This window comes from Carassius carassius, chromosome 32 (assembly GCF_963082965.1).
Source record: "Carassius carassius chromosome 32, fCarCar2.1, whole genome shotgun sequence".
Taxonomy (NCBI): Eukaryota; Metazoa; Chordata; class Actinopteri; order Cypriniformes; family Cyprinidae; genus Carassius; species Carassius carassius.
Window position 1 is genome coordinate 10,827,446 of NC_081786.1, and position 14,286 is coordinate 10,841,731.

Here is a 14,286-nt window from a genome sequence, read left to right on the forward strand (position 1 = left end):
AGGAGAGGCTGTTGTACTCTACATGCTAGAACTAAACAATGCAGAGGCAAATTCGTGTAAAAGAAAAAAATAAACACATTTTTTGTGGATAAAATGCAACCAGAGGGACAGAAACAGAAGTGGTGTGTGAGAATTTTGTCACCTCACAAACCAACAGGCAGAAGAGTGAGGAAAACGTGGTGATTCTTAAAAAAAAGAACTTGCTCTAACTAACAGATGAACAGATTACCCTGGAAAAGATGAACGTAAAATATTAAGACAGAGAGAGAGACTCTGAGTTGCTCTGCCGTCGATTTGAGCTGGAATCCTCCACCAATGCCTCAGGGTTCATTTGTGGCTTGAGATTTATTTGTTCCATTAGATATTTCATTCGTTTATGCAGCCTTTTCTGTCTATGAGGCTCATGTTTGTGTTGAGCTTGGGAATGTAGTCATCATAACATTGTTTTATGACTATTGCTGTTGTTGGTTGGCGTAGCCATTATACCAGCTGAGCTCGTGAACTGAGAAGAAATATGAAATAAATGAGACAGAAAGAGAAAGTGATAGAGATAATACATGTGATGGGACTCAAAGAATTACATTTCCGCTAAAATCACTATGGTGCTGCCCAAAGGATTTTCATTTTCTCCTTTCCCAGGCCTTCCCTTTTGTCTGTCCACATCAGTGTATGCATGTGTCTCTACTGTAACCTAATTGTTTTCCTTTCCAAACCTCATCATACCTCCTTGGCCTCAGGTCTGCGCCTGCTGCTTTCCTTTGACCCTCTCATTTCATTGTGTGTGTGAATGTGGGTGATTGATTGGGCTAAACCCAGTCACATGGTCAGGGGTTGCTTATATCACACACTTACTTACCCAGAATCCCACTGGGACAATAGAAGCTTCACTGCATGAAAGAAATGAAGGAAAAATCTTGCCCCTGACATATTTCTCATATACAGGGTCATAGTGTGGTCTGTGTGTATTCTATTATAAAAGTATGTTTCATGAAATGGACTAATTTTCTACATTTATCAACTAAGATCTGTGATTTTGACCTTTTATAGAAATTTCCACCACAGAGCCATATTCTTGTGTCCACGGTAGCATTTTCATGAAATGTGTTTACACAATCCAGTTTATCCACAGAAGCCCACTGATCCACAAACACGCTCTAGATGATCATTTGAAATATAAGGTGGCTGGTTTGGCAAGTTTGTTTTCTACTCTCTGACTGGAGCTTTTGTTTTCAGAGGAGGAGAAAGAGGCGGGGCTGGAAGAGGCGGAGCCTCTGACAGGTGAAGAGGAAGAGGAACGACGCATCGCTGAAATGGGGAAGCCAATGCTTGGAGATCACCCTAAACTGGAGGTTATCATTGAGGAATCTTATGAATTCAAGGTGTGTTAATTTAGCTACACATTTCCCATTTATTCATAATCACATTAAAGCAACTTTCACCCAAAAATGACTGTCACATATACTAACCTCATGCTGTTCTAAACCTGTAAAACACAAAAGAAGATATTTTGAAGAATGTAATAGTGTACATTTGTCCGTAAAAAAATGTGTTCAATGTTGTTTTGCACCCCTCTTGGCTTTCATTGCTTGCACAAACACAGTTCTTCCAAATATCTGTTATGTTCCGCTGAAAAAAAAAGTTAAACAGGTTTGTAACAACATGAAGTTTGAGTGAATAATGACAAAATGTTTCATTTTTTAATGAACTATTAATTTCCATGTGTATAGTATACTGGTATAAATTTACCAGTTTAGCCAATTATAATGGCAAATGGTAATTATAAGCTCCCATTAAGTTATTAACTGCTATATACTTTAAACGTGTACTTTTTTATTATTTATTAAGGATCACTTTCAGTTACGAAAGTTTGTTCATATTTGCATTGCACAAACATGACTCTGGGTTGTTAGATTTAGAAAACCAGTTTTTCTGTAGAAAAAGGTTCCTTCTTGTTGCTTATGGAAACACAAGATACTAGGGTTCTGGCAGAAGTCTAAACGTTGGCATCTCATCAATCTCCTCCATACACTTCAGGACGATCCACATGCACACGCATGCACTTTAGCCCTCACACACTTGCTGTGTTAAAACATACACACACTCCTCCCACACACACTACACAGCAGGGCAGTCCAGAGAGAAGCAGTCAGGAGCACTCGATGAACTGTGGTCCACCACGTCTGAAGTGTGTGTCTGTTTGTTTATTCCTGTTAAGTTGCACTGGAATATAATAAAGCAGTCATTCATTTTCTTTGTGTGCCATCTCTCACATTTCTCTATAGAACACAGTTGATAAGCTGATCAAAAAGACAAACTTGGCTCTTCTGGTTGGCACCAACAGCTGGAGGGACCAGTTCATCGAGGCCATCACAGTCAGCGCTGGTGAGTGTTTCAGTTTATGAGGAACATTTGGAGGACTGATTTAGTGATTCATTAAAAAAGAACATCTCGTTCGAGGTGCTAATCACTTGTAAGTGTTGCCAGAAGTGCCTGCAAGACTTTTATGTTATTATTGCTGTTATAAAATACATTTTTAATTAAATACTACTAACTGTTGTTTCGATTGGGTTATCAAGGGTGTCCAATCCTGCTCCTTGGGGCACTTCTTCCTGTAGAGTTCAGCTTGCTCTGACATTTCTAGTAATCCTAAATAGCTTGGTTAGCTGGTTTGAGTGTGTTTAATAAGGTTAAAGCTAAACTCTGCTGGAAAGTGGCCCTCCAGGAGTAGGATCAGGCATCCTTGGGTTATATACATTGCATCAATATGTTGTAGTTTATAGTTTGAAAATTTAAGTTGAAATTACTGCACTGTAAAGCGCCCCCTGGTGGCTGCGGTGTTTCAAAAAAAAAAAAAAAATCAGTTGTACAGCTTCACCTCTCTTAGGACTACACAAAGGAGTCTCCATTCTCTGTGCAATGGAGAGAAAGAAATTAGATAGAGACGGAGAAAGATAAAAACGAGAGAGGGATTTTTTTTGGTTTGTTTTTTGTGAAGTAATTAGCACTCGCAGCATGACCTCACAGAGACTGGGGATCATAGAGGCTGCTTCTCTAGCGGTGTACGCGTGTGTGCGTGTGTGTGTGTGTGTGTGCGTGTGTGTGTGTGTGTGTGTGTGTTTGTGCGTGTGTGTGTGCGTGTGTGTGTGTGTGTGTGTGTGTGTGTGTGTGTGTGTGTGTGTCTGATTGTGTGGATCAGGTGTGGGTGACTTAGTGATTCACACTTGAACACCTCTCAGTGTGCCAATTTGTGCTCTGGGGCAAAGCAAGGTTAAAAGCCATTGTGTGTGTGTGTGTGTGTGTGTGTGTGTGTGTGTGTGTGTGTGTGTGTGTGTGTGTGTGCCTGTGTGTGTGTGTGTGTGTGTGTGTGCCTGTGTGTGTGTGTATGTTGCACGTCTGCTGTCAGAACTGACCTGTAACCACCAGTACTGACCAAGTCTTTTCATAAAGTATCTACAGTGATGTTGGTTGTTTTCAAAATAGGTTTTCAATAAATTATTTTTTTGCATGTTATACATTCTTTAATGGAAGTAGATTAGTTGAAAGGTGAAATTCTGGCATCATTTTCTCAGCCTCATGTCACTCTAAACCCATATTACTTACATATGAAGTATCTGATTTAAGTGGGAATTGTTCTTGAGAGCATTTTCCTTCAAATCTCATTCAGATTTGTAGTGTCAAGACATTTTATGGACTTTGGTAGCACCCTGGTCACCATTTACCTTTATTATGGAAAAAAGCTGCATGTACATTCTACCTAACATTAAACATGCATTAATCATTTCCATCATTGACAGATGACAAATGGAAAAATGTATTATTTTATTATTATTATCTACTGGCACTGAGAACGGAACAGAAATTTTGCCATGACTTTTTATCAGGACACACAGATATACACATGCACACATACGCAACTGTACACGGACAGGGACAAAGAAGCATAAAAGGTCTGCAGCTAATGGCAGTAAATTGAAGAGTTTAAAGTTTAAAAGCTTTGCTAAATGTCAGACTCTACAGCACAGCGAGATGATTTATATCGAAAGAAAAGGAGAGAGTAAACACAGCATGAGCACTGAGTGTGTGGGGTTTACTTATCTATAGATTGGACACAAAATTGTCGCCAGAAGGTACATGTGACGCGAACCTCCTTTTGGAGACATTTGGGGATGTCCTTAATTGGACAAATGATAAATGAAGCATTTTCTTCATAAATAATTTATAATAAACGAAAACATTCAAATTAATCTTTGAAGGTTAAGATCAGAGTTGTTGTTAACTAAAGCGTTTAAAAATGTTTTCAGTAATTGAAATAAAGCGGAAATAAAATGTAATATAAATTTTAGATTTAAAATGGATAATAAGAAAGCTGAAGTGCTAAAATTACTAATGCTAAAAGTGAAGTTAGCTACTGAGCTAGAAAATTACACACACACACAATTCAACTACAATTCAAATTATTAATATACACTATATTTTAGTATATAAATAATAGGTCACTAACAATAATAATTTCAAAAATTTACATTATAAGTCTATATAGTATGTCCTCATTTAGGGGAAAAAGAATTGCCTAACAGTATTTACATTTGTAAAAAAAAAAAAAAAAAAAAAAAAAAAAAAAAAAAATAATAATAATAATAATAATAATAATAATAATAATAATAATAAAATCTGTAAAGAAATCTGTAAAGGTCAGTCTTTATAAACTATATTTAGATAGATAGAACAGTATGTTACACAATTTTGCTTATTAAGTCAATTGATCTTGTTTAAAGTTTTTAATTGCATTGTCAATTGTGTATTTATGTATGCTGACTATGGTCTGAAAGCAAACCGATGCTCTTTTATGAGGTGTTTACTCCCTTCAGACACACTGATGGACTTCTCTGTCTCTGTAGCACAGATGTGTGCATATTTACACACGTGTTGCAGTGACAGCAAACATCATCGTGACCTTCAAATACTCCTGAGCTGTGATGAAATAAACATATACACATGCATAAACACATACATTAGTATCAGCTGACATTTCTGTCTGAATCTTCAATAGCGACTCATAATGATTCAGTCTTCTTTAAATCTTTTAAATTAGTTTTTGATACAGATCAGTGTGGGTGTTTTGTGTATGTTCTAGCCTAAGCATCTACTTTATCAGTAATCCTTTTTAATCACAGTGCGCAATCAGGTTTCTGCCTGTGATCAGAATGAATGTCTTAGTAAAACAATGTCTAAATCCCCAGCCAGAGACTTCAGGTGCTGCTGTGAATAGGTGAGGTTTCTGAACATCCTGTAGCATCTAATCACACTTTAAAGGAACAGCCTCACCTGTCAGATAGCACTGTTGGGCATCTGGAAGCTGCTCTCTTTACGCTTTCAAGGAAATGCAGCACCAACAGAATATCAAACAGATTGCAACCTTCCTGAACACACACACACACGCTGTGTGCTCTACATATCGATAAAGGCTTTGTGTGTCTATGTGAAGGTTTCAGCTATACTGCCACGACAGCTGACCTGGTGTGATTCTTTAAGGTACAAAATATACGTTTTTTTATATTTTCTGGAAAGAAAAGTGTGCCTGGTCTGTGCAAAACTCTCTGATGTTTTTTTTAGGCAGTTGACAGGTCGCTGCTGCATTTTAGGTGCACTTCTATAAAGTTGATAGGATGCTGAAGTAATGGGTGATTGATAGGGGGTAATGTGGAGTCATGTGGATGAGTCATGTGCCAAATTTCAGCACTTAGGGGTTATTAACCTTCTATTAAGTCATATTTATTTATTTCTCATTACCTTCTTGCAGGTGAGGATGATGATGATGAAGAATGCGGAGAGGAGAAGCTCCCCTCCTGCTTCGATTATGTCATGCATTTCCTCACTGTCTTCTGGAAAGTTCTCTTTGCCTTTGTCCCGCCCACTGACTACTGGAACGGGTGGGCGTGTTTCGTGGTGTCAATCATTATGATTGGCGTTCTGACGGCTTTCATTGGAGACCTGGCATCCCACTTCGGCTGCACCATCGGACTCAAGGACTCTGTCACAGCAGTGGTGTTTGTAGCGCTGGGAACTTCAGTGCCAGGTGAGAGAGAAAAAAATCATATGTGCCTCCGATTTTTGTGTTTTAGCCACCCATGTTTTTATTTACATATAGTCATTTATCATAAAATGAGGATGTCCAAGCACTTGTGTGTGTGTGTGTGTGTGTGTGTGTGTGTGTGTGTGTGTGTGTGTGTGTGTGCAAACGTGCAAGGCTATGATTATGATATATCATATAATTATGCACAGTAGAGCTCCTTTCTACATTGCACCTCGATGTATTACCTCCATCAGTCAGGATAACTGTTATTTAAAACAGGAGACACACACACACAGCTATGTTCATGTACAGAACACATACACACACTGGAAGAGCAATGCATGTTCCCCATGTTTAGTATTCCAGACACACTGGACTGCTCATAGAGAAAACGCTGAGAGAGCAAGACGCAGAAGCATTCCCCTCTCTCTCTCTAATGCCGTCCTTCTCCCTCTTTACCTCACTCACCCCATTTCTTTTCTTTTCATCCTCTATTCCTCGCCCTTTTGCTCTTCTCATCTCACCCCAGAAAATCATTTTCTTGCATTTGCGTCTTGCTTTCCAGTAAAAGCCATCATACGTGGACAATGACATGCACACACAAGGACATCATTTTCTTAATTGGTATTTTCTCAAAACATCCTCAAAGGGATAGTGCACCCGGAAATGTTATTATTGTCATTATTTACTCACCCTCATGTCGATCCAAATCTGCTTGACTTCCTTTACTCTGTGGAACACAAAAGAAGATTTTTTTGAATAATGCTTTTTGTTCCATACATTGAAGGTCCAAAACAACAATGGAATAAAAAGTCATAAAAATATGGATTTTTTTATTTTTAGGTGAGCTATGTCTTATTAATATTATTATTATATTATTATTACAATATTATAAATTTCCCTAAGAATTTTGTTGGCCCTAAATTGTATTGCAATAAAAAAAAAAGATCCATACATTAAATATTGATTGAGTAGCACAGTTAAAACCAGTATTGAAGAACTTTAGTAAACAGTGTCCCATTTTTAATATTTATTTAAATCACTTTTAGCATTTTATAACTCTGTTTTATAATAAATGTTTAATTTGTTCTGGTAACAAAATCAAATTCTCTGCATTAATGCAAAACAATCTGTGGAAGTTGGGAGTGTTGCAATATACCAGTGTTTAACTGATATTTAAGAAATTAAATATTGATATCATTATAATAGGGATTTTGCAATATACATTGTTTATTGGCAATAAGCGTGGGGTTTATAAAAGGAAATAGGCCTGACATCAAATAGGATATCATGTTAATACTACACATGACTATATAAAAAAAATAGCACTGCTACATTTTTTAATGTGTTGATATGTTTTGAAAAAGAAACATCTAAAATTAATATGATTGCTTTAAATTCAATCATAGCCAATAATGTTGGGTATTGCCATTTGATGTGTATGAGCGGAAGCTAATGAACAGCAGCTTGCTGAAGTGTTTTGCCAGCGAATTAATAACACACAAATGCATCCTGTTTGAGATTAATCAGATATATACTATAAACATATTAGGACCTACATCTTCACAAAACAATGCAAATGCACAAGTAAACTTAACTGTGCTAGTTACAATTTTTAATTCATGCTGTGAATGAGCTTTTTTGAAAACACATTCAGTTTTTAATAGTGTTCTCATTATAATGTTATGTTTTTGACAGATTGGTACTGCACATCTTGCACTTAAATGTATTTTCATTGTTAAAGTTATTCCAGGCATCACTGCATGCTATTGAAGGCAAATGTTTTTATTCATTAAATTCTTTTATTCGTTGGCCAAAAAAGATAAAACCACCATTAGTTGCTTACAACTGCGTGTGTGTGTGTATGTGTGTGTTAGAGAGAGAGAGAGAGAAAGAGAGAGCATGTGTATGTGTATGTGTATGTGTATGTGTATGTGTATGTTTATGGGTATGTGTATGTGTGAGGAAGAAACTATTTAATCTATGAGAAGATGTCTTTTCCTTAGTGTTAGAGAAAAATTTGTTCAAGGGCCTAAAGCTTAGAAAATCGTTTTCTACATAGTCAAGTTTGATTAATTGTTGAAAACTATTTAAAGGAGTAGTTCAGGAGTTTCCTCTATACAGTGGACTTTAATGGTGGCTAACAGGTTGAAGGTCCAAATTTCAGTCTCATTGCAGTTTCAAAGGGCTCTACACGATCCCAGCAGAGGAATAATGGTCTTATCTAGCGAAATGATCAGCTCCCGTCTCCTGATATCATTGTACCTTTTTCGGCATTGTAAAGCCATTCTTATGATGCCAGAAGACGAGGACACAATCACTGCAACCGATTCCAAAAATGCGCCCTGGCGAACGGACCATTTTTCCGTCGTTAAAATAGTAAAAGTGGATTTGGACACGCCCTGAGTGCACCTGCACCGTGCGCTTTACACTGTGTTTACATCGTTAAAATAGGGTCCAATTAGTTAATTTCTATTAAACAATAAAAAATGTAATAGAATGATTATGTTTTATTTTTTAAGTATTATGTTTGTTTAGATCTTGATAAAGTCACAAAGTCTGGTTCAGGTGCCAAAAACAATGAGGTACTTACACATTTAACTAGTAACAGGTTAAAAATCAAAGTCATTAGTAAAGTAAATGAAGCAAACACTTCTAGTGAAAGATTTACAACCACATCCATTAATTGTTTTTCTGCTGTTTCTGCACAAATTCAAAATAACAAATGCTGCACATTGCATACTGAACGGAGCGTTATTGATCAGTTAGCAAATGTGCCAATCTTTAGTGGGAGATGAAAGCCGTATTGAGTCCTCGGAAAACAACTGAACTTCCAATTAGCCAAGTGAGCAGCCAGAAACCAGGCAAAGGAAAACGTACAAGGACTGTGATAAGATGACGTTCTCCAATGCTTTTAAAAAGAACACAAAGCCTTTAGATTCAGCATATAGTATCTTGAATGAATAATTTGCTTGATTAATTTAAAATGGAAATGGGTTTAATGACTGACGTGCATCTTCTGAATGCAGTGCCACTAAAGTGTGGTAATATAAAAAGTTAATTATAATGATTAAATGTTATTTAGTGCGCTTTGCATTTCCCAGAGCAGACATACATCGGCTGTTTGGCTGAGCCGCAGAGACATTTGTTGTCAATAAAAAACTATATGTGTGGTCGTTGTTGTAATACAAATTTGCGTCTATGTGCAAACGTAAGCAGGTTGAGGTTTATAACAGTTTCAAAGTCTATAACAGTCTGGAACGCTGATCCGTTTAAGTCCATAATGATTAACTGCTCCTGAGCGTCTTTCTGGGATGAAGCTTTTCATTGCCATGACACCCACATTAACGGCAGTTGTCGTCCGCACGCTGCTAGGCTCTTTGGCAGGACTTTACACCAGACTGGGTGTTAGCTGAGCCTTAACTGAGAATTTCCATGGTAATGCTATGGAAACAGCTCCATCCATGCTGTTGTTTACAACAACATAACAGGACAGTGATGAATAACGAGAAGGAAAATGTTATTTCAGAAATAAGTACTTAACAGTAAACCCAGCTTTCACTTTATAATGCTGTGTTGTTGAGTTAATTTTTTTCCTTTAAGCACTTTAATGGCTGATTCTGTTCTCAGATACTTTTCAGTTTTGCCGGTAGAGTCTCTAACCTTCACTTTTAGGCAGATGTTGAGTGCTGCCATAATTACCAGATGACAGTTTTGAGCTGTTCACATCCTTGGACTCAGAATTGATTCATTTCTGAGGGAACGCTGATTGTTGAGTGCGGAAAGATGCCTCATGGTGACATTAAGCTTTTGATAAACAGCAAAAACGTCTCAGGTTACGACTGTAACCTATGTTCCCTGAGAACAGGGAACGAGACACTACGTCAGAATGACGCTTTGGGGAACGCCTCAGGCGTGACAGGTGTCTGAAATCACTATCAAATCACGGCAATCATAATGACCGGCGACAGCCCGTGAATCATTAACGTGAATGATTAACGTGCGACCTGCAAGTATAAAAGGGAGCCTTGCAAACATGACAAACATCCTATCGTCTGAAGGGACTGTTGCAGGCAGGCCCCGAGGCATGGCAGGAAGACGTAGTGTCTCGTTCCCTGTTCTCAGGGAACATAGGTTACAGTCGTAACCTGAGACGTTCCCTTTCGAAGGGAACTCTACACTATGTCAGAATGACGCTTTGGGGAACGATATACCAACGCCACCATGCTAAGGGGAGTGCCTGCCAAGCGGCAGTGACAACTGACAGAACTAGCAAATTCAAATGAAACGCTAGAACCACTCACCCTCAGGTCACACTGGGCTGTCAGTGACAGCACTCCCTACGGTCATAGCCCAAGCTATATGATACCACAGAAAAACCTCCATAAACATAGTTTTAGTGAAAGGTCTACCTGGGCCTGCTCAAGGGCCTAGGACCACACTTCAACTTCTTAGAAGGGGTCCCTTCTAGGGAATGTGGCTAGGGAACCTGAGGGAACCCCAGCCAGTCACTATTCAGGGGAACGTGCCACCTGAAATGCCACCAGGCAGGCCTGACCTGGTGTCACCATACAAGACACTATAGTCTGGCCACTTCCTGTCTGTCCGAAGACAGAGCCTCTGGACACTTGCCTTTAGGAAGGCATCCAACCCGAGGGACTGCGAAGCAGGCAGTGAACCACTCGGATCGGATCTCAGAGACGGGATATCCTGGAGAGTATGACTCAGCATAGTGCATTACAACCCTTGCCAGCGAGGGGAGTTTCTCTACTCGATCCACGGATCAACCCAGTGTTTGTGTTTCAAAACACTAAGGAGGCCTGTGAGGGCCTAAGGACTGATCTAACTGGGAGGCCTCATGAGAGGCCTACGACCGACTGATCAGACTCAGGAGACCACATACTCATACTGACCCTCAGTGAGGGGAGCATTAGATCTACCTGGTAGGCAACCAGGCTGTAGCAAGGTAAAGAGGTTCCAGGAGGGAACCCGTAGCAGAGAATAAAAACTTGAGTCGAGCCAGGGCGCAAGCTCACCTTTGGTAGCTGCCTGATAAGGTCTGCTAAACTGAAAGTAAGCGGCCACTAGCTTACAAAACCCAGCACCACTGTGAAACTACTCAGGGAGACCTGGAGAGGCCTACTACCTGACAACCACAGTATGTGGGAGCTCACCATCAGAGAGGCCTGGTGCAGCCTACTATCTGATAACCATAAAACGTGAGAGCTCACTTTCAGAGAGGCCTGGAGAGGCCTACTACCTGAAAAACCATGCTCAGTGGAACACACAGTAAGTGGGAGCTAACCTTCCAAGGAGGCCTGGAGAGGCCTACTACATGATAACCACAGTATGTGGGAGCTCAACTTCAGGGAGGCCTAGTGAGGCCTACTACCTGATAACCACAGCGCATGGGAGTTCACTTACAGAGAGGCCTGGAGAGGCCTACTACATGACAACAACAAAACCTGGGAGCTCAACTTAAGGGAGGCCTAGTGAAGCCTACCACAGTACATAGGAGTTCGCTTACAGAGAGGCCTAGAGAGGCCTACTACCCATTACCAGAAAACCCACATTAAGTGGAAACTCAAAGTATGTTGGAACTCAACTCCAGGGAGGCCTGGTGAGGCCTACTACCAGAGAACCATGACATGAAGGAGCTTACTTTCAGGGAGGCCTGGAGAGGCCTACTACCTGAAAACCACAGCTGACAGTGGGCCAGACTGGCAGTCCAGTTGACTGTCTATGGGGCTTTGCCTTCAGGGAGGCCTTATGAGGCCTACTACCTGATAGTTCAACCCCAGGGCCACTTAGTACCACAGTATGAGGGATTCAGCCCTCAGGGAGGCCTAGTAAAGCCTACTACCTGATCTCCACAAAAAATGTGGGAGCCCATCTTCAGGGAGGCCTGAAGAGGCCTACTTCCTGAAACGGTCTAATCAGCTGGATGTGTACTGCTGCTGGGGACTCGCCTAACAGGGAGGCCCGGTCGAGCCTACTAGCTGATAGCGAGTCTTTCTGCTACTTTAATGAACACTGCTGGAACCATACTAATAAAAAACTTTCCTAAAGTTTTGACCTAGTGTATGCTCCACAATGTTGTGACCCACCTCCGAGGAGGCCTGTTAAGACCTACTACTCGGTAGTGAGTCTTCTGCCCAAACTACCAGGGCCAACCACCAAAGGTGAGCTGGCCTAGGAGCCCTATCTTAGGGGTTACCCAGTCAAGGAGGCCTGCTGGGACCTAATACCTAACTGTGCAGCCTTCAAGGCAGAAAAACTGTTACTACAGCGCTTACAGCATCCTGGTACCTAATCACATTGCCAAAGGCAGTGTACTCAGCAAAAAGCAATACCCTCATAGCAGGGGAGTACAACATACGCCACTCTGCCTAGTGGAGGCCCCATTTTAAGGGCCTACCTACTAAATGCAAGGGCATCAGCTCATGGCAATGCTCTGGCTTCAAGGGAGCGGAGTTCAAATACCGGAATGAAATGTAGTTAGAACTCCCTGCTCAACCGGAGCCATCATGGTGTGAGGTAGATAATACAGAGCTGAGAATGGATTACTCAAAACTACCCTGCGTTAGCGGGGGAGTAACACCATATGCCCCTGAAATGTTAGACAGGGAGCGGGCCTGCAAGTGGCTCCAAAGGGTGACAGGGATTTGTCCTGTGCCCAGCCTGGGGGAGCGGAGCTTGCTTGCAAGCCAACCAACTTTCACCCATCGTCCGAGCGGTTCAGCTCAACGGGCTGAGTGGAGCCAGCTCTAGAGGCCTAAAAACAAGTAGCTCTGTTCGGCAGGGTCTGGCAAACTATCACATCGCAGAGCGAAAGACAGCCTGACCCGCCTGAAGGATCATACCTCAACTACCACCCTGCATTACTCTATCACCCCTGAATGCAGTGAAAGGGGCGGGCTTTGGCCAACAACTCCCATTTAAGGGAGGAGGCTGAAATCTCGGGGAGGAAGCCTACACATAATAAAATGCGGCAGCTATACTTAGCAAAACGCCTCCAACATCCCAAACATAGCCTAGGCCAGCTACAGAGGCGGCCCGGGTTAGGGCCGACCTACAAGCATAGATCTACCTGAGGGCTCGGAGGAGCCACAGCTTACTTGATTGAGAGGCTCTGAAACACTCAACCTACTGCCAGGGGAGCGAAGTACTCAGGATACCAATGTCACAAACCGAAAGGTAGGACATAAGATCTATCTGAAGCGCCAGCGTCAGTCTAAACCTAAAGTAAAAAAGTTTTTTTTTTTAGGAAGACCAACTACTCTACCCCTAGGCGGCTTAAAGCCCTAAGGCTAACATAGAAATGAGTGGTGGCCCACCACGCATAAAAATGTCATGACAGGAAGGCCATCACCTACTCACACGGGAGTCAAATCTTTTTTTTTGAGCTTCTCCCTAAATCGTTCTAGCCACAAGTTGGGGGGGGGCTTCAGGGCCCTGAAGTTCCAATACCTTACCTCATTGCTCCTCTAAGAATGACTCCCTAGGTCTATACAGGGAACAAGGTCTGTAGAGAAATACAAATCAGTGTTAGTATACACACAGAAATTATATTAAAAACCAACCAGTTCACCTGCGGCGTGCAGAGTGAAGACTCGCCAGAGAGTTCTCTATGAACCTGGGGGCCATCACTTTACATGCCTGAAAGAGGCGCTCTCACCAACCAAGCCGAGGCGGGCCATCAGAACCCTGTTCTCATCCTAGACCCAGCCCCAGGCCTGGTGTAAGAAACGCCTGGGGAGTCGGGAAAAAGAGGAGAGGGCTAGGATAGTAACAGCCCTCCAGGAGATGATCCATCACTAACGCTGTGATCGTTTGTACTGGATCACCTCCCTCAGATCCTTCTTTTTCCTGCGGGAGTCACGCCTCCTCTGTGACCTGCTCCTACATGGAGGGGGTGCACGAGAGGCGACACTAGCTCTCTGGCCCTGTCTACGGCCCTCAGGTCGTGAAGGACCAGGCTCTCCCGCCTGTCTGGGCTCGGATCCGGATCTCAGTGGTATACAGGTCTTAAACGCCGCTGAGCGCGCCTTTGCCTCCCTGAAATTTCCAACCACCGCCTCCACGGAGGTGCCAAAAAGTTCAGAGGGCGAAACCGGTGCATCAAGGAGAAAGGCCTTCTCTTTCTCCCCGATGCCAGTCAGGTTCAACCACAGATGCCTCTCCGTGGCCACCATTGCCGCCATCGATCGACC

At 41.7% G+C, this 14,286-nt stretch overlaps 1 protein-coding gene across 5 annotated transcripts in view; it reads left to right on the forward strand.

The window, feature by feature from the left end:
* Window positions 1-14,286, forward strand: part of slc8a1b (solute carrier family 8 member 1b) — a 107,030-nt gene that overhangs the window by 86,089 nt on the left and 6,655 nt on the right. For all 5 annotated transcript variants that reach the window (XM_059520216.1, XM_059520217.1, XM_059520218.1 and 2 more), the window contains exons 4-6: window positions 1,234-1,379; window positions 2,283-2,382; window positions 5,801-6,076. In XM_059520216.1, coding sequence (XP_059376199.1) covers window positions 1,234-1,379; window positions 2,283-2,382; window positions 5,801-6,076 — 522 coding nt within the window. The remainder of the gene's footprint in view (window positions 1-1,233; window positions 1,380-2,282; window positions 2,383-5,800; window positions 6,077-14,286) is intronic.